Raw genomic sequence first — 25,133 nt, 5'->3', positions numbered from 1 at the left:
CTGTTTTCCATTACAAATTCCAGTGTTAGCCCTGTGATGGAGCAGGCTTTCCTGATAAGTTTGTTCAGGCATTGTGCTTCTTCTGTGTTCAGTTTGCTTCCCCAGGAAACTGCAGTGTAGACCACCACACTGGCTACTATGGACCAGTAGAACATTTCCAACAGCTTGCTGCACACATCAAAAGACTCGAGTCTTTTTAGCAAGTCCAGTCTGCTCCGGCCCTTCTTGTACAGCGCCACTGTGTGGTCAGACCAGTCCAGTTTGTTGTTTATGTGAACGTAAAACACTTGTGCTTGGGATGTGGGAGGAAAACTTAAGATAGTTCCAAGCTATAGGTTCATTTTCACAACATTACTGTTATTAAGATGAATGGATACATGGAGACAATTATAAAGCAGCCTCTAATAAAAAACACAAATCAGGTTCATGTAAAGATGGCTTCTGTAAAATTTTATAGGAAACAGCAGATAACTTTTGAATAAAAGCAGCACCCACCATTCACTAATGAGTAGTTGTAACAAGAGTGTTTCATCATGTGTGATCTTCAGTGGAGGGTTTATGGCAGCGCTGTCCAAATGTGGCACTGTGGTGTACTACTGTGACTGCTGTTTAATATTTCCACCACTTTGAACCAATTGTTCTTTTTAACCCAAAGCTCTTTAGGTGTACATTGTTGCTTTAGAAGAGAAATGCTTTCAGTTTTTATGTTTAAACCACACATTCATTTGTCCTAATTCTTAAAAAATAAAGTACACCCCTGCTGGGTATTGTGACATGAGTAAGTAGGAGAAAAAAGAATCGGACTAATTAAAGCAGAACAATGACAGGCTGAAGAAAGCGGTTCACAAGGAAACCAGCAGCCACATCAGTCCCTCAGGGCCAAGCGTCAAAATCCATGGTTTGTGTCATGGAATATGTTACTAAATTATATTGCTGATGTCACTGAAGAAAGCACAGTGGCACAGTGACTACTACTGCTGAATCACATCTGAAAGAAACACAAATAGGCAGTTAAAGGTTTGGGGTCCCAGAGGATGCCCCATTTAATGTCCAGTGGTTTTAAAAAGATGAAAAATATTATGTAGGACTTTTGAGGTGAGTCTTTAGTCGTTATGAGCTCATCATGATCAGAAAGGACTGCTACTTGTTATGGAGCTCCATCTCCTTCTAAGCAGGTACCAAAATGAACAACGACTTCCGGGTGTGTGGCAGTTTATATGTAAAGGAGGTGGAAAGGTAGGTCTTGCAGAGTCAGGGTAGAATCATACTTACCATTAACACCTGCAGCAATTGGAGGTCCTTCTTCCTCAGGCTCAATTCTTAAATAAAAAGGATGGAAACAATTAACATTGAGAAAAACCTCCAAAAAGAGGAACAAAAAAGTTAAAGATGGGGTGGAGCTCCAGCCCGGCCATGACGTTGGTCAGGTTACTTAGCAATTCCAAATTAGACTTGTGATGGGCTGCCACCCTGCTTATGTTCTGTGCTGCTAGGATAGGCTCTGACACCCCCAGACCATGAATTGGATGAAGCAAGTTTAAGTAGGTATGTATCTAGAGCATATCTGTCAGCAAAACACAAATCACAATGATGTATCAAATATTAATTGTTATTTTTTGTTTGCTACAGAGAAACCTCTTCAGTGAGCTACTGGCTATTTCTATCAGTATCCATGATAAATTTAAGAATTTAACTAGAAACAAAGGAATAGATTTATGGATTATGTCAAGGATGAGCATATTCTGTCCAGTGATTACTGGGCCAATTCAGCACTAATATTGGGTTGAGGCCATTCCAATAGGACTAAATACAAGGGAAGCCAGTTCTCAGTCATTCATATGGGATCAGTTTAGAATCACCTACTAAAACAGTGAGCATGCACCTTCAGAATCCAGAGAAAAACTCACCCAGACACAAGGAGAAAATGCAAACTTCGCACAGATAGGTCAGGTTCAAGTTTTTTTAACATGTGTACACAGTACACTAGCATGTTTCCCACAGACTAGTTACTGTAGTGCAATTCCAACAACCAACAATAAATATGATAAACGTAACACAACACAATATGTATACAGTATATAAGAAACACTGAAGTTAATGTGCCTGTCATTCCTGTCCTTCTTAAAAACATTTTAAGAATTAGATGGGTTTCAGTCTAAATACACTAAATGACATATAAATATATATATATATTTTTTTCTAAATTACAAAACCCATTTAAAATGTGCTCAGGAGTTGATATAATCAATACAAGCACACAGATTATATGTAAAAGTAGAGAAGTGTGAATTTCACTAAACCTCAGTGTCTCCATTTTACCATCGCTTTAATCAGTTCCAGTGTCACTGGGCAGACACTGTAAGAGTGGAAGGGCCATTATGGTGTGCCTCTACCTTAAAGGATTATGGGATGAGGTGAAGTGCTGACAGCAGTAGATGGCCTCCTGAATGTTCAATTTCACAGTTAATGAAGATACACCCCACATTCTAATTACGTGTACTCGGAAAACACACCTTAGATATCCTGCTAGGGTAGTTATTTTCTTTGTTGACAAGAAGGATGGTACCTTTCAAGACACTTCATAAAATTACTGTCCTCAACAATTCCCCTCTACCATGATTACTCCATTAATTAATTAAGTCTGCGAATCAACTTTATTTACTGAACATGATCCTATTAGTGCTGATAAATTGAATGCTTCAGAGAGAGGAACAAATGGAAAATTGAGATGGGTCCAGCTGCAGACCTCCGCAGCTCTGTGATTGAGTAGCTCCGCTGGACAACCAATTGGATTGCAGGTTTTTGTCACTCGGTTTACTCTGACTTGAGTCAGATAACCCTCCCCCAACCCTAATCGTACCCACAGTGCAATCATGTGTTGTCACTGACGTATATTCTAAAGCCACAACCTCCTGAATGGAGTGGAGCTCTGGAGGTCCGCAGCTAGAGTCTATTGGGAAAATTTCATTTAGCACAGCTGTCTGATCAGTGGTTGGATGTCATTCAAGAGAGTTTCACTTACCTCAGTATTCATGCCGAATCTGCAGCTATTACTTTACGCCTCTGCTTCATGCAGTTTGTCGGTGTGACTGGCTGTTGAGTAGCCTAATGGCTGTGGATGATAACTGTCTCTAATTTTACTGACATGAGTGCCATTGCCCCCATACTGTTTGCCAGAAGTGAGTAAGCGACAATGCAAGATGGTGGAGGTCTTGAATGATACTTCTTATCTTTCTAAGGTACTGTGTGTTATCTACTGTTTGTCTTGAACAGAAGGCAGTACAGAAATGTTCTGAGCTGACCGCTGTGGGGCAGCAGTGCTACACTGTGCCACTGATCTAGTTAGTTAGGCCACTGGAAGCATTGTGAATTTGAAACCATGCAGTGCGTTGATTTATAATTACCCTTTAAATCATTTTGATGGCTAAAACAGGCAAATATGTATCATCTTAGCATCCCACTAATAGCATCATTCTGGAGCCAGGGATGGTTTGTTCCGTAAAGTGAATGCATTCATTTTGTTGACAAGTGTAACATTATACAGTACTTTACTACATCATAGAAGACAAAATACACAATTAGTAAAAAAATGAAGGGATTCTGGAGCAAGCTCTGGAGATATTGTGGTCTGCAACTACTATAAAAGAAAATGTTTTTCAAAAATTTGCAATGAATTAGTCAGTAAATATAGCATATCATTCTCAAATCTGCCGTATTCAATTCAGGGTCACAAGAGAATGAGGCCCAGCTCAGCAGCAATGAGCACAAAGCAGGAATCAGCTCTGAACTGGGTGCTCACACTATCACGGCTGGCACTGCTATTAAGGCGAATTAGGCATTTGCCTAGGGCGCAGACCATAAGAGGTGGGAGGCCCAGCCACACGGGTTAGTTACTGAACAGTCGGCTGGCACACTAATAAGCTTGGCCTAGGGCGAAAAACAACCTAGCCCTGGCACTGAACACAGTGGCCAATTGACAATAAACTTAACACAGGCACCTTTGGGGGTGTGCAAAGAAAATCCAAGTGCTTGGAGAAAAGCCACACATAAACAAAGTTATGTGCAAACATCCAGGTGAAGGATTTGAACATAAGACGACGATCTGTGAAATAGCAATGCTACCAACTGCTTCTCTGTACCATCTTGTAATAAATCTGAAATGTCACACTGTGAACAAGTAAAAGAACTTGTGTGTGTGTGAAAGTGGGAGAATATCATCTCATTAACTGACCAGTTGGTTCCTGAACTCTTCCTACTGTTTTTGGTGTGGACCACCAGGGGGTGCACCAGCAGCCCCAACCCCGATACAGACGGACATGGGACACAAGTGCAATCAAAAGTTTTTATTTTTTAATTTTTTTTTCTCATAGGAAACACCTTCCCCCATTCCTACATGTTGAGCGCAGTTCCAATGCAAGCACCAAACACTTTCTTTTCTTTCTCTTTTCTTCTCTCTTTTCCTCCACTCCTCCTGGCAATCTTTGTTGACTCTGGCTCCCACAGTATTGGCTCCTTTTATAAGGCACCCGGAAGTGTCCGTTGACCTAGATCTGGCAGCACTTCCTAGTGCGGCAGAAGTGCTACAATTGACGGCTCAGCAGCAGCTGCAGCACCCACTGGCGGCGCCCACAGAGTCCAACTTTGCCGCACCAAAATTCAGCTCCCATAGAGCCATGCAGGAGTCCGAGGCACTGCTGCAACCCAGGGGGGCTGCCAACTAGTGCTCTGGAGGAGCTAATGCTCTAGATACACTCCCTCCAATGGTCCTTCCAGTGTAGAGGTGTTCCAGCCAGGAAAGGGCCCGGCCATACGTCACAGTTGGGAAAGGCCATGTACCTGAAAAGCAAGGTTTAGAAGATGATTGAATGAATGACTTCTAAATTGACCTCTTATTGGTGAGCATTGGTGTAGCTGGCATGACGGCTTTGTCTCTTTCAAAGGTGAAACCCCTCATCCTCAGCATACATAATCCAAAATAAACATCCACTTTCATCCCTTATTGTAGAAAACCCATCCAACATCCATGGATGAATGTGATAACAAGCATGCCCAATGGTTATGAAGTCTTAGTCACCATTTGTAAAAACAGTTCAAGGGCCATTCCTCCAACCCCACCATCCATCCTGGACTTGATCTATAGACCCTGCTTTGGACCACACTCTGAGTTAAATAGCTTTGTGATGGACTGGTTTCCCCAGAGGGATTCTTCCTTCTTCCTCAAGTTCCCTGTGAAACTGACCTGGTAAACTTGTATGGAAAATGGGAGGATGAATTGATATATCATGACATGATCATGTGGTAAAAGTAGATATTTAAAATTTTGCATTGCCTGATTTATCCAAAATGTGAACTGATGGTTTATGCTACTAGATTACATCTTTAAGTCTCTTTAATTTTCCTTCTCCATGCAGATTCTGCCTGAAGATGTGAGAACAAAGTTGTGTCCATTACAACTTCACTGAAAGACATGGAATCTCTTGTTGGTTTCAGTGTCTCCCTACTTGTGTATAGCGTTGTGGTGGTCTCTGCTCTTCCACTACTTGACACAGGGGTAGCACCCACATTTACATTACCACAACAAATTTCTGGACGTCAAAATGGAGTGCCCAAAGGGAGGTCTGTCTCAGAATCTAAGGAGATTGAGGGAAATATGCAAAATAAAGAAACACATTTCCCATACACTGTTGCTGTTGTTGCTCCTGTACAAATGATGGCTGAAATGAACAGTGGGGGAAGGGAGCATGGTGCTGGATACGAGAAGATGTCTCACAGTGTGGAGTCTCAGATGAAAGGACTCCAGACTGGCAGTCCTGGAAGCTCTGTGAAAGTAAAGGGCAATAACCACAGAAGGGCACAAAGACCCACTAATGACCCAACATCACTTCACCTAGAGAAGCCAAGAGTGCCAGTCAGCCCTCACAGGAATGTAGTGGCAATGCCTCCAGTTATGACTTTAGTTAATCAAACTCTTAAACTCAAGGACAAAGTTTTAAGCTCTTCTGATCTGAAGGCCTCTGCTGAGAGAACTCGACCTCATAAAGCTGGAAGTCTAAATCATTTGGCACCTCAAAAAGAAGAAGATGGAGACATGTCTAATGAGGATGGAGAGACTGAGAGGCTGCAAAATCCATTCATGATCACTAGATTAAAGCATACAACTCCAGAAGTTGGTTCAAAAGCTTTCAGAGGCCCTGAAGATGTCCTAGAATTACGTGCAGAGGGTGTTAAGTCCGGTAAAAGGCGAAGAGCCAGTGTCATTGCTGGGGATGCCATGGAGAAAGCCACTTTGATATATGCCACTGAGGAACCCAAGATGATAAGCGAAGCAGTCAGTTCAGTGGAGCAGAAAAGTAGCCCTTTCATAGGGGCAACAGAAGTGAAGCCAAATTCAACAATAATTGATTCCAGTCAGACAATCACAAAGGCGTCAGAAGGTCCGATCACCTCCCCGGAGAGAAGCCAGACAGATGTAGTGCGGAACCCTTCAAGAAGAAAATCTTTAATGAAGGAGAAAAGCAGAGATGTTTTTGTAAACCTTGACAGTCTTGACAGAACCAAGATTGCCTTGCCAGAGACTGAAGTGGGAACATCCAGAGAGACACGGAATGAAGGAGAGAAATGGTCATCGAAGGAGGGCATGGGCATGAATTCAAAGAATACCAGCATGACAGACAACTCACTCAACAGAACTCAGGTGTCAAGCAGAACAGAAAATAAAGAGGCTATAGTCCTGTCCAAGGAAATGCCAGAAGACAGAAAGGAAGTCCAGACTGCCATCACAAGCCCAAGCTTTCTGACACGAAACAGTTTGTTATTGACTACAACAGTCAATGAGCCTATGGTTTCTTTCACTGAAATGAAAACAAGCGTCCCTAAGCTTGAAGAGAACATGCAAGCAAAAACACCTTCAGATGACTTTAATGACTTGAAAAGTGAGAACATCTATCCTACCTCAAATCCAGTTGGCCCAGACATCCCAGAAGGCATGACGCTGTCCTCTCAGAGCCCATGGATGGAAACAAATGGTAAATCTGAGCAAGTCTGAATTCATCAGCTCAACCTGCTTTATTGCTCAAAGCATGAAGTAGTAGTGTGTCCTCAATAAGTAAATGTTGGGACTGCACACCATAAGTAGGCTGATTCAGTTCACACCTTTGGCCTGTTGCATGACCCTAAGCCAGCAACACTATTTGCCAGTGTTTCAATATCTTTAAATATGAGTTGTAGCATCATCTACATAAATAAAGGGCTTATTAGTACTTATTATTTGTACAATAATTACTTATTATTGTAGTGGACATGAATCTTGGAGTGAAAATGTTACAGGATATCTAAAAATACAATGGTAATCAAAAAATAAGAGTCACTGGGATATGATTTTATCATTAGCTGGCAGGATGTTGGAGTGGTAACACTGCTGTATCTCTGCAGTTCTGCTTAAGGATTGATTCCTGTCTATGATGCCTTTTGTTCCTACTGTGTTTATGTATGTGGGTTCCTCCGATACTCCATAAGGCATAAATTCAGATGAACTATTATAAATATAAAGAGGCAAAGATGAAATATTGGGGCACCAAAGGTCAAGTCAGGTCAGGTTGGGGAGCATGCTCTGGTACAGCACATTGCTGGTACATTGCTGTACCCACCACACGACAAAACAGCTTGAGATCCCAGTTGGCAACCCCCAGGCAGACACGCAGTCCACTCCCACTTTCCGGAAATGACCATCTATCTGCTGCAGCCAGGTGTTACATAAGCCGTTCAGGTCCTCAGCAGTGTGTGAGTGTGATCACTGATGGATTAGCATTTTGCCCAGGGTTGCTTCCTACCTTGTTCCCAAAGCAGTTGGAGTCATTTTCCAGTGCCCTGCTTAGATAGATTATCTTAAGTGGGTTCAGGACATTGATGTTTCCTAACATAATATTACATTTTTGAACTTGATAATCCAATCCCAGTTTGCACTTAAGTGGAATTGCAGCCTGCCCCAACTGAACTGATCAAAAGCCTGGAATCAACTCTGAATGGGTTTGCAGAGCTAATTTAGAACTTCTGGTTAACCTGGCAATCTTTTATATAGAAAGCAGGAAAACCTGGAAAAAAAAGTCATATAGAGTCATAGAGGGAACATGCATACTCCGCACAGGTAGGGCCTGTGTTGGAGCCTGATGCTCTGGAGCCGTGAAGTAGCAGTGCATGCTATCACAAATGTTACAGAAAATGTTAAAATATTTAGATATTTAAATGGAAATCTGTTATACTAATTACAGAGCAGTAAACATCTCACAAGTGCTGTAATTAATAAGCTGTGCATATTTCATACTCTTGTGCAAATGTTTTTTTCTATCCCTTAGTGTGGATTTGAAATAAACAGGATCCATAAATGTCTGTGAAATGTTAAAAAGCTCAAATTGTAATTTACTGATATGTGTCATGGTTTACCCTTACAGGGTCTTCTTATACACCAGTGTCAGAATCCACCAGTTCAGCAAAGAGTGCCCATTCCAAACTGCTGCCAAACACAAGTCAAGGACTGAAAAGTAAAACTGAAAAGGATAACACTGTGCACAGCAAAATTGTGGCGCCCTCTTCAGAGGACGTGCAGGTATCACTGCCAGCATTCAATGTAACCCAGCTCCCTGGAGCTCAGCATCTGACCACATCCCTCACTGAAAGACCTGTGCCCTCACAACTGGACTTAATTACACCCATAACAGCAGCCTTGTATCTATCAGATAGCAGCAATCCACCTAATGTAACCAGATCCTTTTTACAGAAGGACAGAAACACTCATCCCTCAAAAACCTCTGAACCAAATTTTAGTGAACTTCCAATCAATTTACCTTCTCCAGAAACACCAGGACCCTTGGATCTGGATCTTAGTTCACACCCTTTTGAAGTTATAGAGCCATCAGATTTGGATCTTCAAGCATTCTCCTCTGAAACACAAGACATAGAAGATCTGGATCTCAGAACACTGCCATTTGAAACCCCCGAGTTAACAGATCTAGATATGAGTACTCCTCCTTCTGAAATTCCAGGGATGTCAGACCTTGACCTAGCTGTATCTGAAGTCCCAGAGCTGTATGATTCTGACCGCACAGTGCACTCCTCAGATGCACTGGAGATATCTGATCTAGACCTCAGTACTCCATCTTCTTATTTAACTGATATCCCCAAACTAGACCTCAGCACAACACCCTCTGACATGTTGGAGGAGCTCAGCATCCTCCCCTCAGATACACCAGAGGTCTCCAGTGTTGACCCTGGCTTACTTCTTTCTGATACACCCGAAGACCCTAATGAAGACTCCAGTGTATCCCACCCTGATAATCCACAGTTCTCTGATATGGATCTTGGCACAGCTTCTCCTGATACATCAGAGTCATCGTATGTAGATCAAAGGGCACCATCTTCAGAAACAATGGAGGCATCTGAGCTGAACCTTAGCACACCATCCCCTGAGACACCAGAAACCACCCCTAAGGAGAACCTGTCTTTATCTCCTTCCAAAATCTCATCTCTAGGTCAGGAGGAAGATGTAGATTTTCAGCCACCAGTCAGATTCTCCTCTCCTTCTTCTTTACCACCATCTAGTGAAACAACATTCTTTTCAAAGGATCCTGAAAAATCCTATGAAACATCCATTCTGCCAACTGTGTCTATACTGGTAGCAGACACCATTCCAGCATCTATACAACCAAGGCTGTCCTGGATATCCACCACACATTCTGGTAAGAAATTATATCTGCTGCTCATGTTGATTTGTACACTGTCAAGCATGCTAAGGTGATCTACACCACATAAGTGTTAATACATCAACCCGGGTTTAGATGCAGGAATTTGTGGATAACAGTATGAATTTATCAGGAGGATAATACAAGGAGGTCTACCCTAACTGATCTGGCTTTAGGAAACTCCATTATTGTGCGTTGCTGTTCAAGACACTCTTTGCTTATGCTAATAAAGACACTCTCTGGCAGTCAGTTTCAAGGGAATTATCAAACTGTAGAGATTCAGACTGAAATTTAAATCAGCTGTGGGGGCATATTGATCACAATTTTACACTTATAAATAAAACCTCATCTTTCATGAACTGGCCAAGTTGCCAGTATTAGTTTGTAATTTGTTGAAACAGCTTAGAAGATGGACCCACTCAATATCTTCCTGCCACAGAGAATGTTACAGAAGGGATTAAAGGAACATATCTGATATGCCTAAGGTATCATGATATATCACACATACAGACACAACAGCTGAGTCCAGTCCTGTGTTGTACAGCTGGATCCCTCTTTTGTCAGACTCTGCCTAACCAGCTCCCAGTTCTTCTATGATCATGTCAGGATCCCTCATCTTACTCTCCCTTCCTCTGTTGGGATTTCTGAAGTACTGTACACCCCAGCAGACATTACACTCCATTTTGTAACTGAGCATACAGAACTCTGAAGTAAATGCATGCCCTTTCCATATGGAATGGACAAAGTCCATTAGCTACAGTACGAAATCAGTAAAGTATGCAAGCCCTTAGCCGGCTCCAAATGCTTACTGTGCAATTGTGAGTTATCTTAGAAACTGTACTGTGCATTCTGCAATTGCCACTTCACTGACCCGTGACAAACGGGAGCGCTTCACACAATTTGCTCTTTATGGGAACTGTGCATTGATGCATTTGGGTTATCACTTCCAAGTCTGCTTGGTGAAAGTTATTATGGCAATGAATGTTTAAATCATTTCGTACAGAATAAACTGTCTGAACTGGCGCAAGTCAAAGTTCAAAACTGGTTATGAAACAGTCCTCATGTGATACCACAATGTAATCATTTTGGGAAAGTTTTGCCCAACTGTGTTGTAAAGTGGTTTGACCATAAAGGTATGTCTGGTTGGGCACATATATTTTCTTCCTATTATTATTATTATTATTATTATTATTATGTTGTGTTTTCTTCTGCATCTGTCTTTTCACACTAGCTTGTGAATACATTTTATACATTGTGACTATTAGGGGCATTGCAGCACCCAAACCCCAAACACTACCACAAATACACAAGTCCCAAGTTCAAACACAAGGTTTATTAACCAAAATTCCTTACAAAAAAGTTTCTCACAAGCTGTAGAATCACAAATGTTCCACTTCTTTCTTCTCTCTCTCTCTCTCTTTTATTTCTCCACTCCTCCCAGGCGAATGTTGTCCAACTCCATTCCCAAAGAGGCTGAGTGTCCTCCTTTATGTTAAAACCTGGGAATACTGCTGGTGCTAGGGCATAGCCTGATGAAATCACTTCCAGGTTGAGTGGAAGTCCCTGAGAGCAAGGATCACAAATCCCCACAGCCCCCTCTAGCAACACCCCCAGGAACCCAGCAAGACTGCTTCAATAGGACTACAATTCCCAGCATTCCTCCCAGGGATCAGAGATTCTGGCACCTAACATGTCAGGGGAGCATTTAACCCTGGTCGGTTGTCTGCTCTGGTCCTTCTGTCACACTGGCCTCCCAGCTGGTATTGTTCCTCAGTCCAACCCAGCCGGGTACCCATTTCTAAACTGGCATCTTCTGTCAACTTTCTGGCTAAGGCAGGGAAGACCCTGCCTTTCTCCTTGTGCTTCCAGCAGGCTGGCCACCTGCCCAGGTAAGGAACCTTAACCCATGCCGGTCAGGACACCTGCCATGCACACCGTCCTTTATAGATACTTATGACATAACAATTTACTTCAAAAATCCAGGTGATGAATTATCTGGTTTATCCACAGTCCAGCTACTTCATTTTAAGCTTATTGCACTTGACCAACAAAGGGCTACTGTTCTTACATAAATATTCCTCTGCAGGTGAAAATTAACTTTTTTTATTTATTTTTATTTTATAAATTGCTTAGCTTGCCATACACCCAAATCCCATCTCACGTGGCACACTTCTGTCATATCACCTATGTCCATATATTCAAACTCTTTTCGCTTTTACCTTTTCATCAATATCGCATTGAATTTTGATTCCGTGTTTGGAATTACATCGTGACAATGCAACGTATAACTTCCCTTGAGTGAATATCATTTCTTTCTCTCTACAAGAAATGTGTCTGACAATAGCATTCACACAAGTGAGAAATGATTTCTCTCACGGAATTTCTGTTTCACCAACCAACAAATCTTTTAATTCTCATAGATACGCCTCTTCATTGGGAAGAAACACTACTTTTTTTTTTCCCTGATGGCAACACGAATTATACAATCTACAGGTCTCCGACTAAAAGTTTAAATTCGAACAATATATTCGATTTCTTTTCATTGTTTTATATTTCATTGAGTAATAATTTCCATTTGTTTGCACTAATGCGATCTTTACTATCCTTTTTTGGGGACTTTCGAATTTTCATACATATATTATCTCTAACCTGCTCTGCATGTGTACCGCACCAATATTTTTGGAATATTTTAATTCTCGCAGATACACCTCTTCATTGGGAAGAAACACTACTTTTTTTTCCTTGATGGCAACATGAATTAGATGATCTACAAGTCTCTGACTTAAAGTTCAAATCCGAACAATATATTCAATCTCTTTTCGTTGTTCCGTTATTTCACCAAGTAGTAATTTCTGTTTGTTTACGCTATTGCGATTTGTACTTCCATTTTCTCTAACCTGCTCTGCATGTGTGTCGCACCAACATTTTTTAATTCTTTACAATGTTCTACTTTGTCATCTACTCTTTGTTTTATTTCCGGCCGTAGGCGTGGTTAAATCTCTTGGCACATTGACTCATCTTGCGTGACGTGAAGGTGTCTCTCTGAGAAAATCACACCTCGTCTCCTTCCAACCTTCCAAGATTTTTTTTTATAATAGAGAAATATTAACCCTGCGGTGGGTTGGCACCCTGCCCAGGATTGGTTCCCTGCCTTGTGCCCTGTGTTGGCTGGGATTGGCTCCAGCAGACCCCCGTGACCCTGTGTTCGGATTCAGCGGGTTGGAAAATGGATGGGTGGAAATATTAACCTGAATGGTCCTGCGGTGGACTTGTGTCCTGTCCCAAGCTGTTTCCTACTTTCAGTCTAATGCTGCTTTGATCGGCTCCAGCCCAAAGTGGGCTTGTCTGACATTACAGGACATAATTGACTAATCAAGGATACAATCAGTTCTATGTCCCATACATTTATATTTCATATCAAAGTTAGCAGCACACTCAGTTCAGAGAGCTTTTTCAAATCATATTAATTACAGAGAATGCAACCCATTGAATGCAGAGGTCATGACCAGCCATATTATTTTCCAAAGGGGAGTATTTTAAACATATTGTACAATATTCACATGTGAGGACGACCAGTTGTCTGCCTCCATAGAAATTATTACATTTTTTTGCATACATTAATTCATTTCAATTCAGCTTATTTTTGTATAGCACTCTTTACTGAGAGCAGACTCTGAACATTGTATTTAACAAGTTTACATGTAAATGCAATTAAAAAATGACTAATTACATAATGAGTACACATACAGACATAGATTTGTTTAAACAGACTGGAAAACAAATGGAACCCAACAATATCTGTCCATTAATGAATTAATGAACTATAGCTAGTTGACAATGGAGAAGAAGAAACAAAAACTCCAGTTAGCTTTGAGACATACATGATTCACACATGGTCCTGGTTTTATCTTAAAATTTATTATGTATTCATTTTCAAAATTTCTACACGGGGAAAATGAAAGCAATGCAGTAGCAGTGGTATTGTCAGGTGTATAGAGTACAGAGTCTTTCTTCAGTGTCATGATAAAAAAACGAATTAAATACAGAACTTCACTGTACTTAATAGAAAACACAAATTGTCTTACCTGATGTACCCCTTACTTTTGGATCCATGCTCCTAATTCCTGAAACCTTGTGGAAAAAAGCTAATTCTCTATTTGAGACACCCGCAGAGAGGGAAAGAAGCAACACTTCATAATTGGATATACTGATAAAATCACACAGAAGAAGGAAAATGGAATGCACTCTTCATCCTAGTATACTGGCATCGCTCATACGTAATGTCATGTTGAATATTTTGCCCATACTTCACTAGGTGTTTATGTCAGTACACTAAACAGACTTTTTTTTTCTTTGATTATAATACTGCAAACCCCTCTTAATACAATTTAGGGTTGTGGGAGCCAGTGTCTATGTTATCGGGCATTGGGTAGGAGTTAACCAGTCTATCACAGAGTACACTCAAAGATTCACCCACGTTGAGTATGCATGTCTCAGGAAATGTGAGAGGAAATCAAGAATAGCTAAAAAGGCTTCACAAACAAAGGGACACCTTGTACCCTGTGGCACAGTATTACAATGTTGGGTCTTTGAGGCAGTAGCACTAACTACTGCACCACCAGGGACTGTGTGTATCCTCTTTAATAAAATCCCTGTGTGCGTCCAGGTGTCTGTGTGTGTGTGTCTTCTGGTGAAGTGCGCATGCGCGGGGCACGGTGCGATGCGCGATATTACTGTCAGAGAAAGTTAGAGGCGTTTTACGGAAATACAAACCAGTATTACTGCGAGAGGAAATTAAAGGTATACAATACAGTGACGCATATTACAGCCACATACAAGCCAGTATTACTGTCAGAAGAGATTAAAGGCATATTACCGATGCACATACCTGTATTACCGCCAGAGAAAATTAAAGGTATATTACTGACGTACAAGCCAGCAGACATACAAGACAGTATTACTGTCACAGAAAATTAAAGACACACAATACACGGCGGCAGCCCACGAAGAACGGTCAGCTCAGCAAGTAAACATCAACAAAAGAAAGGCTGAAAGAAAGAAAAATACGACCAACAAAGAGAATGAGGTCAAAGTCCCTTGCCATTTAATATAGACTGCTCCTACTAATGTTTATGCACTACTGTTCTAGCGCCCATTATTGTAACGGGCTAAATGACTAGATAAAGATAATATTCTAATGTAATTTAAAAAAAAACATTCTCCATAACTCTCTTGCTTTGTAAACTACAGAAGTTTCTTGACTGCAGTTTATTTAGTAACAATAATGACAGCATACAATAAGGCACTTTCCCACTGCAGGAACTTTTTTCAGGAATCAGGGACCATTTGTAGTTCATGGTAAGTAGTTCCTGGTACTTCTTTTAGCTTTTTTCAGGATACGTACTTTTCATTCAACCAGGAACTATTGTGGGTGGGGCTCGCGTAATGAACTGTGCTGATTGGTTCATCACAAGCACTGGCACCATCTTACAAATCTGTTGGTAGTTTGGACTTTGGAGAGTTACCTGTGAAGATAGGATGCCACACTTTGCACCATATTAGTCATTGCCTCTGTGGTGGGCTGGTGCCCTGCCCAGGGTTTGTTTCCTGCCTTGCACCCTGTGTTGGCTGGGATTGGCTCCAGCAGACCCCTGTGACCCTGTAGTTAGGATATAGCGGGTTGGATAATGGATGGATGGATAGTCATTGCCTCCTCCCTGGTGCACCTTGCTATTTACTGAATCAAAGCCATAATCTTCCCCATGAAGTTGTGATCGCAACTGAAGCAATAAAGCAGAGGGGGCGTCCCCCATGAACTCCCAATCGCTCTTCATTCTGTACTGCATCACTTTTCATAGCTGGTTCCCTGGTGTGCAACACCATTCACTGCATCAAAGCAATAACCTCCCCCATGAAGCTGTGATTGCTTTGAAACAACACAGTGCGGAGTATCCCCGAAAGTGCCTCACTTTGCATCACATCACTCATTTTTGCATGTCACGTATTTTGCATAAATGTTACTGTTTTGTCTTGGTAGCATCCTATGTGACTTAACCTTTCGCTTTTGTATTTTTTATTGTGCATGCTTTATCAGGGTGCCTCAAATCACATAGACTTAAAGTACCACTATTTATAAGGGATTGTACTTTAGCACTTCTCCCCACCTTCCCTTGTACCTCAAGCAATTAGGCAGAGTAAAAGGACTAGCAGGGGTTAAGTTACACATTTCAATAATGTATTATTTATAATTTTCATAATAATAATAAAGGCGGCACGGTGGCGCAGTGGGTAGCGCTGCTGCCTCGCAGTTGGGAGACCTGGGGACCCGGGTTCGCTTCCCGGGTCCTCCCTGCGTGGAGTTTGCATGTTCTCCCCGTGTCTGCGTGGGTTTCCTCCGGGCACTCCGGTTTCCTCCCACAGTCCAAAGACATGCTGGTTAGGTGGATTGGCGATTCTAAATTGGCCTTAGTGTGTGCTTGGTGTGTGGGTGTGTTTGTGTGTGTCCTGCGGTGGGTTGGCACCCTGCCCGGGATTGGTTCCTGCCTTGTGCCCTGTGTTGGCTGGGATTGGCTCCAGCCGACCCCCGTGACCCTGTGTTCGGATTCAGCGGGTTGGAAAATGGATGGATGGATGGATAATAATAATAAAGTAGCAAAGTACACGTGAATATAGGCAACCATACAATGTGATGAATGTTTGATGTGTAGTTTCAGGCGGCACACAGACTTGTAGTTACTCAAATGTCTCTGGTCAAGTCATCATTTCTAGTCAGCTTTCCTCAGGACAGGCCGCATGCCTGTCTCAATATGGCTGCCGAGTTGTGCTCCTCATTGTTGTTCTCTTCATGGCCATGGTGTGAGAGAGAGAGAGAGGAGAGGGAGGGGTAAAGCAGCCAACTTTATACATTCCTGTCCAAATCTTTAGACCAATGGGGTATTGTGGTACAGAATGGCCTCTGATTGAAAGCCATTCCCAAACAACCATACTTCAGACCAATGGGTGCACACACTGCCTTTTCACACCTGCCCTCAAGTAGTGGATACTTGCCAGCTAGGTAGTTTTATGCGGGGGATGTTTCATAGAATGTCCTGCAAAGAATCCAAACTGGTTTTGGTCACCTTCCTCTACCTTGCAATAAATTTTACATCCTGAGTCAGCCCTAAAGACTGGAGGTTGGTTAGTTAGACATGAAAGCATTGCTGTTCTCATCAATTTCTGATCCTTCTTTTCTTTGTCATGACTATATGCACAAAAGGGAAAATCACCCCATCAAAATAACAATTTAGTGCTCCACTGTACCAGTATCCCTTCTTTTTTCATATATTGTATGAATCCATTTTCTTTATTACAGGGCCCCAATGCGTGGAGCCTAACCCTGGCCAAGACACCAGGTCATCACAGGGCACACATTCACAATGGTCCAGTTTAGAATCAACAACCAGGTCGTCCTAGTTTATGAACATTGAAATATACCTTAAGTATCACAGATTCAGAGAGTACAAAAAAACCCTTGAAAACACTGATTTAAATAAATGTGCAGTAACAAACTAATGGTTGAGTGACCTATGATGTTCATGTGTAATAATAAGACTGAATCCAGTAAGGTGCTTAAGACCACAGTCACTGTACCCTGATCAGCTTACTACCATATCTCTGTGCAAGAGCCCTGAATATGACTGAACAGCTGCTTTGAAAATCAGAAGCTGACTATGACTGATTTGTTTATTGATAGTTTATTTATATACAAAAAGTCAACTGCAGGCTTCCTTCTTTTGTGTTTTCTCTTTCACTGCTCTTTAGAAACAGGAGACACCCAAACTTCTAACAAAACCGCTTCTGTCAGCATGCAGACTCACCACCCTGTGATTTCTAGCAGCAGGCATTCGGGAAGCCTGGTTAGTCGGCTGCGGCCCCCTCCTGAAACTGGACTGGAGGATCTGGAGAAACTGGAGTCTGAAGGTACATCTGGCGGAATGCGGGAGGGTGTGCATTGAGGGGGCAAATCAGTATTTTCCAAGATGCATTCAAAAATGTATTGAGTTGGTTAGTTTTTAAAACCATTGTAGATGCCACATGGGCAGGACGGGTATCCAGGCCAGGAGAGGGAATGGTTCCTTGCCCGGACAGGAGACTCCTAAGAGCCAAATAAGCATCCCGGCCAGGGGGAAGAAAGGGATCTGGAAGGGATGGACAGACAGCCCATTGAAAGAAAAAAATATCGCTGGGGGTTTTTTACTCCCCCAGCACACTAGATGGCAGAGGCATGCAGGGAGATGTAGTCCGGCAGAGCAGCCCTGCTGGGGTCACTGGGTGCCACAAGAGGGCGCTGCAGGGAGACAAGCTCCCTGCTGTGATAGACTTCCGTATGACCTGGAAGTGCTTCCATCGGGCAATGGCCCTGGCACTGGAAGTAGTCCTGGGTCCTTAATAAAAGGGACTGTACTCCCTTGGCCTGGTAGATCGGAGCTGGGAGAAAGAAGGGCAACACTCGACTGGAGGAGGGCAGTGCAGTGGTAAGAGTTGGAAGGAGAGAGATTTTGTGGATATTGGAGAGAGAAACCTGTGTTTTGTGTTCTTGCAACTGTGGAAAGGATATTGGTGAATACACCAACCCTTATTTGAACCTGGGACAGTGTGTTTGTGATTGTGTCGGGGTTTGGGCTCGCTGATGCCCCGCTTTCCATCACACCATCTGCTCTGATACTCCTCACTATACTGGCATGAAAATGGTAAGTATTGAAAGGCTAATCTGAAGCAGAAGTTCCATTCACTTCCGTCTTTCCCTCTACTGCAGAGGAGCATGACAGTGAGGAAAGAGATGAAGAGGAAGAAGAGGAGGAGGCAGAAGACACACCTGAATCTGATGAAGATGAGAGTCAGGAGGATGACTTGGAGATGTTTGCTGTGACCCTTGTCACAGCCTCCCTGAGCCAAACTCCGTATCACCTTCCTGCTGGGAATGACTGGGCACAGCGCAACCAGGGTCTCGGTATGTTCTCTTCACTTTTCTATTCCCAAATGCATAGGTGACCATGGAGTGAATGCCGACTGTATGCTTTAGGGTCAAAATATGTAGAACAGGGTAGAGCAGGTTCATCTTGTCCCAAAGAACAGTTTGGACAAGAAGGTGCTGTTTTGCCTGTATTCTTCTGGGCTTACCAAACAACTACAGCATTTATTTATTCAAATTTTTTTTTTATTAATTTTATTTAAAAAACAGCATTCCATAAAATCATGTCAAGTTTAACAAACCATAACTTAGCCCCACCCAAGAGAAAGAGAGGAGAAACTACAAAATAAGCAAAACTAAAAAAAAAAACAAAGACAGAAGAATATCCTTTTCCCTGATATAAGTGCTCATTCTAAGATTTGATTAATTAGATCCTGCCATATTTAAAAAAAAAGTTTGAACAGATCCTCTAAGTGAGAGTTTGATTTTTTCCAATTTCAAATATTATATAACATCAGTTACCCATTGACTTAAAAGTGGTGGGGTGGGATTCTTCTTGTTGAGCAAGATATACTGTAAGTCTACAAGCTAATAGTGAAATAAAGGCAGTTACAGTTTGTTTGTCCTTCTCTACTTTAAGACCATCTGGAGGTACGCCAAACACAATTATTAATGGATTTGGAGTGATTGTGACACCAAGGCTGTCTAAAAGGCATTTAAAGATTTTGGTCCAAAATGATGTTAATTTGGTGCACGCCCAAAACATGTGACCCAATGAGGCTAGAGGTCGATTGCAATGTTCAAATGTTGAATCTTGCCCTGGAAACATTTTGGAGAATTTTAAACAAGATACAGTAAATGTGCTCAATAAAAGATTTTAAGTAGGACGATTGAATGCTTGCACATATGAATTCAACATATTTTTATACATGAAAGTAACTCAAAGTGCTGTAGAACCTCTACATTCATTAAAAGCCCTGTGACCTACTGGGCTTCTGAGATTCAACAGCAGACAACTGATAATGGTGCGAAACAATTTAGGGTCTTCTGATCAGTTTATCATCTATCAGCCTGGTTCTTTTTTTTGTCTTTGTCTAAGCAATAGTTCAAATTGTCCACTTCTGGTAGGATGACGAACATTCTAGAAGCACCTCTTGATAAGCTGTCTGCATATGTAACATGCTGTTAGGAAGATTTCAGTGTATATTTTTGTGGCACACTTCTCGTTTATGAACGTGGAGCACTGCTGACCGATTGAGCTCATTATTAAGACTTTTTTGGTGTGTTTTTTAATGTGTAGTAATTATTATTTGATATTTGTTTCAGTTTGTTTGGTTTGAGATGTTGTATCAGTTGTTTTGCAGTTAATAAAATGTTATGGCACACATATCAGTTGGTGGATGTTGACGATGCTTTCAGGTTCAGAAAATGTCTCCATTCTCACCCTTTTTTTGTTGAGATCTCTCACTTTGCGAAGAATAAAGTCTGTTGGAAGAATTTTGAGTCATTTGACTTTGTATGTCAGATTCAGAGGTTTCATTTTGCCCTTTAGTGAGTTGAAAAGATCAATCACTCAGATTCCTTCCAGTTTCACATTTCTGAATCTGGATAGAATCATAAACACATCAGCCACTCGAGCTGGTTTCTCCATAAATATGTCTTTATTGTGTTATGGCCTACCAAAAGGCCTAGAGGTATATATATATATATATATATATATATATATATATATATATATATATATATATAAATAGGCCACACACAAGTGAGAGAGTGAGGGAGACAAAACACAGAAAATAACTAAACCAGCTAACTAAAAAAAACTCTATTTATTGTCAAAAATTATGGAGAAAGTTACACAAAACAGAAACAAGGCAGGAGGACAACACTAACTTAGCTATCTAGTTAAACAAAGTTTACACAGCTAGATACACCTATCCAAATTTATCACATAGATGGCTATCTTACAACAATTACATCTCTTTAATAAGAAATAAGAAACAAAAACCCAAAGCCAGGCTATTCAACCCCAACTCTCCATACCTTGCTCTGTGGAACCCAAGTCCTTCTTCTCTCAAACTCTCTCTCTAACCCAAACAAGCTTCTTTAAAAATCTACACCCCACCCACAACCCAGGTGATTTATTAAAAATGGGCAACTCAATCGGTGGGTAATTAAAATAAAATAAAATAGGTTAGTGTTCAGTAAAAATTCAAATATACCTTTTGAAAAAGAAGAAAAGCAGTGCAGAATATGTGCAAAGTTGTATATAAATGCAGTAAACATACAGTAAATATGTCAATTTATAAATATGGCAACTTCAATAACTGCCATCACGTCACCCTGGTTACAAGTTTAATGTAATACTGTGCAGTTATTAAATAGCATTATTAGGTAATAACATAGCCAGTGTCAGAGGTCACCTTGCACCCACACTCAAATAGATGTTTATTCCATTCCATAGATACACACAAAGGTGACCACATTGGAACAGTTTAATGTTGCCTGACAGTACAGTATGTCTTATAAACTGTAGGGTGAATTCCACCCAGAAACAGGTAGAAGACTCAAACTCAGCACAGACGACATTACACAAGGTACACAGAGAAAGCCAAACATAGACATTAGAAGAACATACAGGTCCATCTATCTTTACCCGCCTAAACGAATATAAGGGTCTTTGTCCCTAGAGCCTATCCAGCATGAACTGGGCTTAGTGTCTTGAGCAGGGGTATCGAACTAAGATCCTGGATAGCCACAGTGGCTGCAGGAGTACTTTATAGCCATTTTTGTAGGTAATAACCAGTTACCGCTGCTAATAGGACATACTACTTTTACCTTAATTGTTATTGATGTGACTTTTTAGTTTCTTCTTTCCTTAACCAGCAACCAAAAATAACAGGATACAAAGTGATGTGAAAGATGACCAGGTGTTGCAAACAGGAGGACTTGCTGCTCCTGAACCACATTGCCTTCTTAATGCTTTCATTTTGCTGCACCAAACATTTCCAAAATTTTTGATTTTCTTTTTTCTGAGAACTCCAAGAAAATTTCAGACCAGGAAAGGTCAAAATTTCTCAGACCTTGAGACTGAAATAGATACTGAATGATGAACACATAGCTATAAGTGGGATCCTTCATGTTACTGGTTATCTATTCAACTCACTTAGCATCACATTATTGTTTGGCTGCTAGTTATTAATTGATTGGTTGACGCACAGCCCTTCAGTATCACAGTTTGTTATTATCTGTTGCGACTGATTTCTTTATTTAACTTTCATAGCGCCTCCTTGTAATGTTTGCATTAATTTGCATATTGTTTATGGGGTTTTCATACCCAAGAACTTTATTGTTAATATTTATTTTGTGATCCAAGTCTTCCCAAGAAAGTTACTTATTTTGCAATTATGCCGTGATGCCATTTTGTTTTCTTGTAGACATCACCATATTCTGGCAATGAAGTCAATGGTTGCCAGGGTAAAATGTCCCAGGATTCTCCAGGGTTGTGCTACATGCGACGTCATTGAAACATCCATATAAATATTGGAACATCTTTTATGTTGTGTCTGAGATTGGAAAAACTTGTGAAAAAATGCTTGTGTTTTCTTAGAGCTTTTCTGGTTTTAACATGTTTTGCTCTAAACTTTTGATTATGATTCTTGTTTCATCGTTGTTTTGATGAAAGATTGGTTTGATTCCTGGTTTGTAATTCTTCCGTGTCTCTGCTTTATGATGTCCTCCTGGTCTTTTACACAAAAAAATCCAGAACTATTATTTAGACAGAACATTGTCCTGGCAGAGAGAGATACAAGGAAGAAATCAGCCTTCGAGGAGCTCAACCATGTTGTAGTCTAAATGATACTACATGACATTAGGCCAGTTTCACAATCCTGGATTATTTGGATACGACCAGAAGGGTAGCAGTGGTCACAAATGTCCAATCCAGTTTCTTAATTAGACAGAAATGAATACCTGTTCAGCTAATATATGGCCTTCTGCTTGGTTTTGATATGATTTGACTGCACTTGAAACAGTGAAAGAGGGTGATGGCCTCCAAAAACACTCATAAACCAAGCCAGGACTTTCCTTAACCAGAATGAAATAGACCTCACCAAAGGCAGCCTGATTCCAAACTTCAAGAGGGGATCCGGCTTCAAATGTTCAAAATAGTTCTTTAAATTTCCTATAAAAATGCACATAAATGCCCCAAAAAAGAGAGGAACTGTAAATCTTCTTTTCGTCTGGCTAAATGAAATTCAATACTTGAGAACTAAAGACAGAAGCAAAAGAAATTCAGAATCCAGAAAATCAACACTCACAATTAAATGAACACTCCAAACGACAAGGAACTGTTGAAGGTCCTACTCCCTGCCTCCAATTACATAGGCTGGGGGTGGTCCTCCAACAGTGATGTCAGAATGGCTCCACCTCTTGGGGCCCCACCCACAAAACAAAAGGAACACAGGAGGACACAGAATATGTAGATAATAAATAATATATAAACAGAACAATAGTAACCAAAAACATGAATACAATAAATATCTGAAAAAATAACACTCCACAATAAACAACGAAGGCATGGCACACCCCACATATACAGTAAAATTACTTAAAGAAGACATTTTAAACTGGGTTTAGTTCTCAGCATGGTTAATGGTTATGTATTGTTCCTCTCCATCACCCCCTGGCTCTTGGTGATGCTTGATGTGTGGGTGGGTGGGTGTCAATATACCCTCTTGTTTGATTTGCACCCTCTACTGCACTGCTTCCTACCTTGCACCTGACACTATAGGGCTTAGACTCTGACTTCCTGTAATCTTTTACTAGAAAGGGCAGATTTCAACATTTGGTGGATGGATAGATTTTTTAGAATAAAAAAGTTCACACACTATAAAAATGATTTAATATGTATGCAATAATGGCAAACTGGGTCAATGATGTCAAAAAAAACAATGGGTCACCCTATACAAGGGGAAAAAAATTAATGAGGTAGTTGTGTATCTGCAGCTTCTGTCATTTTAAAGCAATGTCCTTCTGTGGTGAATCCTAAATGTCCAGCAGATGTCAGTGATTTGATCCACTGTGCATGTAACACCAAAGATAGTAGAAATAACTGGATGAGGTTAAAGATGGTTTTGGCAGAAAGAATGGCACTACATGAGTCTTCAGTGTATTGAAGGACAGTTAGCCTCGTTCTTCTCTAGAAACCAAATAATGCTGATGCATGGAGCTTGCCTTGACCTTGCTGGATGTGGCTACTCGTATGTAAGTGAGAGATTTCAAATGTTAGTTAGTAGTCAATGACAAAAAGCAACACACAATTCCATATCTAAAAAAGTATTGATCTGTAGGCTGTCTACCTTCCTTTAGGCAACAAAAAGTGTAGCATTGACAGGCCTTCGATAAAACAGTGTGGTGAGCGAGACCCTCACTGAGTCACTGAAGTCTGGCTTTATACTGCTATGGTCAGCAATTCATCCGAACTGCAAGGCCTGCTGACAACAAAATATTGATTTTACCACCCGCCTGCTGCTGCGCTGCTTTAAAAGCAGAGTGGTGTAGTGCTGTAAGTAGGAGTCACTTAAGGGTATCTCGAGAGTATACTAGTCTTGTTGGTGCTCCTCACTATCCACATCTGCTTGTTGAACCAGGTAGCAATTAACTGCAATCCTTTGCCATGTAGGCCTTTGCCATTCAGCTGTCTCACACCTCTCACTGTCAAGTCATTTAAGTCATTAGAAGTATTAAATAGTCTGAATCTCCCTGGCGTCTATTCACTCAAAGACTTGTCTTATAGTTAAAACTGACAGATGGATCTGTAAATAAATGATCGTTGGGTACTTTTGTTGTTTGGAGTCAATTTAGTTAATCAAAAAATAAGCTGTAATTGAGATATTAGCAATATGAAAAACAGTATATCAGTATTGTAATAAAAAAAACAAGGTAAACTGAACACAAAATCACAAAAAAATCCTATGCCTCAACCTAAAATCTATACTTTGAATTTGCTCAGTTCATTTCTTTAAAACACTGTCCTTGACTAAACATAATGCAGACAATCAAACTGTTAGGCAGATGTCTAACCTCCAACAGATCCTGAAGGCTCACGATTTCCGGCCACTCGTTGTTTTTCAATTAGGAGGGCAGTCTGATTAATGAACAGATTAATCACCAGAAATGAGCTTCTGCTGCAACAAATGGAAGGTTAACCTTTAATTCTTTGAAGTCCTTTTGCTTTTCTAAGCCATTCACACATCAGTGACTGGGCCGTGGTGTCCAGCTTTGGTGCAGGAGGGTCGCAGTGACTGGAGGTTGTCATTCTAACCACTTTCTTAATTAGTTACCAGTTTTTCCTGCTAATTAACCTATTTTTTCTTCTTAAGTTTAAATGATTTTTAATTTAAGACTCGGACCCCCTTGATTGTTTCTTTTTCCCTTAATTAGCAGCC

The 25,133-nt window shown here is 41.0% G+C and overlaps 1 protein-coding gene across 1 annotated transcript in view; it reads left to right on the top strand.

The window, feature by feature from the left end:
* LOC114666849 (uncharacterized) overlaps nucleotides 1-25,133 on the top strand; it is a 60,781-nt gene that overhangs the window by 4,594 nt on the left and 31,054 nt on the right. The window contains exons 2-5 of the mRNA XM_051919712.1: nucleotides 5,412-7,025; nucleotides 8,448-9,731; nucleotides 17,535-17,693; nucleotides 18,529-18,723. Coding sequence (XP_051775672.1) covers nucleotides 5,468-7,025; nucleotides 8,448-9,731; nucleotides 17,535-17,693; nucleotides 18,529-18,723 — 3,196 coding nt within the window. The 5' untranslated portion in view covers nucleotides 5,412-5,467. The remainder of the gene's footprint in view (nucleotides 1-5,411; nucleotides 7,026-8,447; nucleotides 9,732-17,534; nucleotides 17,694-18,528; nucleotides 18,724-25,133) is intronic.

This window comes from Erpetoichthys calabaricus, chromosome 16 (assembly GCF_900747795.2).
Source record: "Erpetoichthys calabaricus chromosome 16, fErpCal1.3, whole genome shotgun sequence".
NCBI lineage: Eukaryota > Metazoa > Chordata > Cladistia > Polypteriformes > Polypteridae > Erpetoichthys > Erpetoichthys calabaricus.
This window is presented reverse-complemented; position numbering and strand designations above follow the sequence as displayed.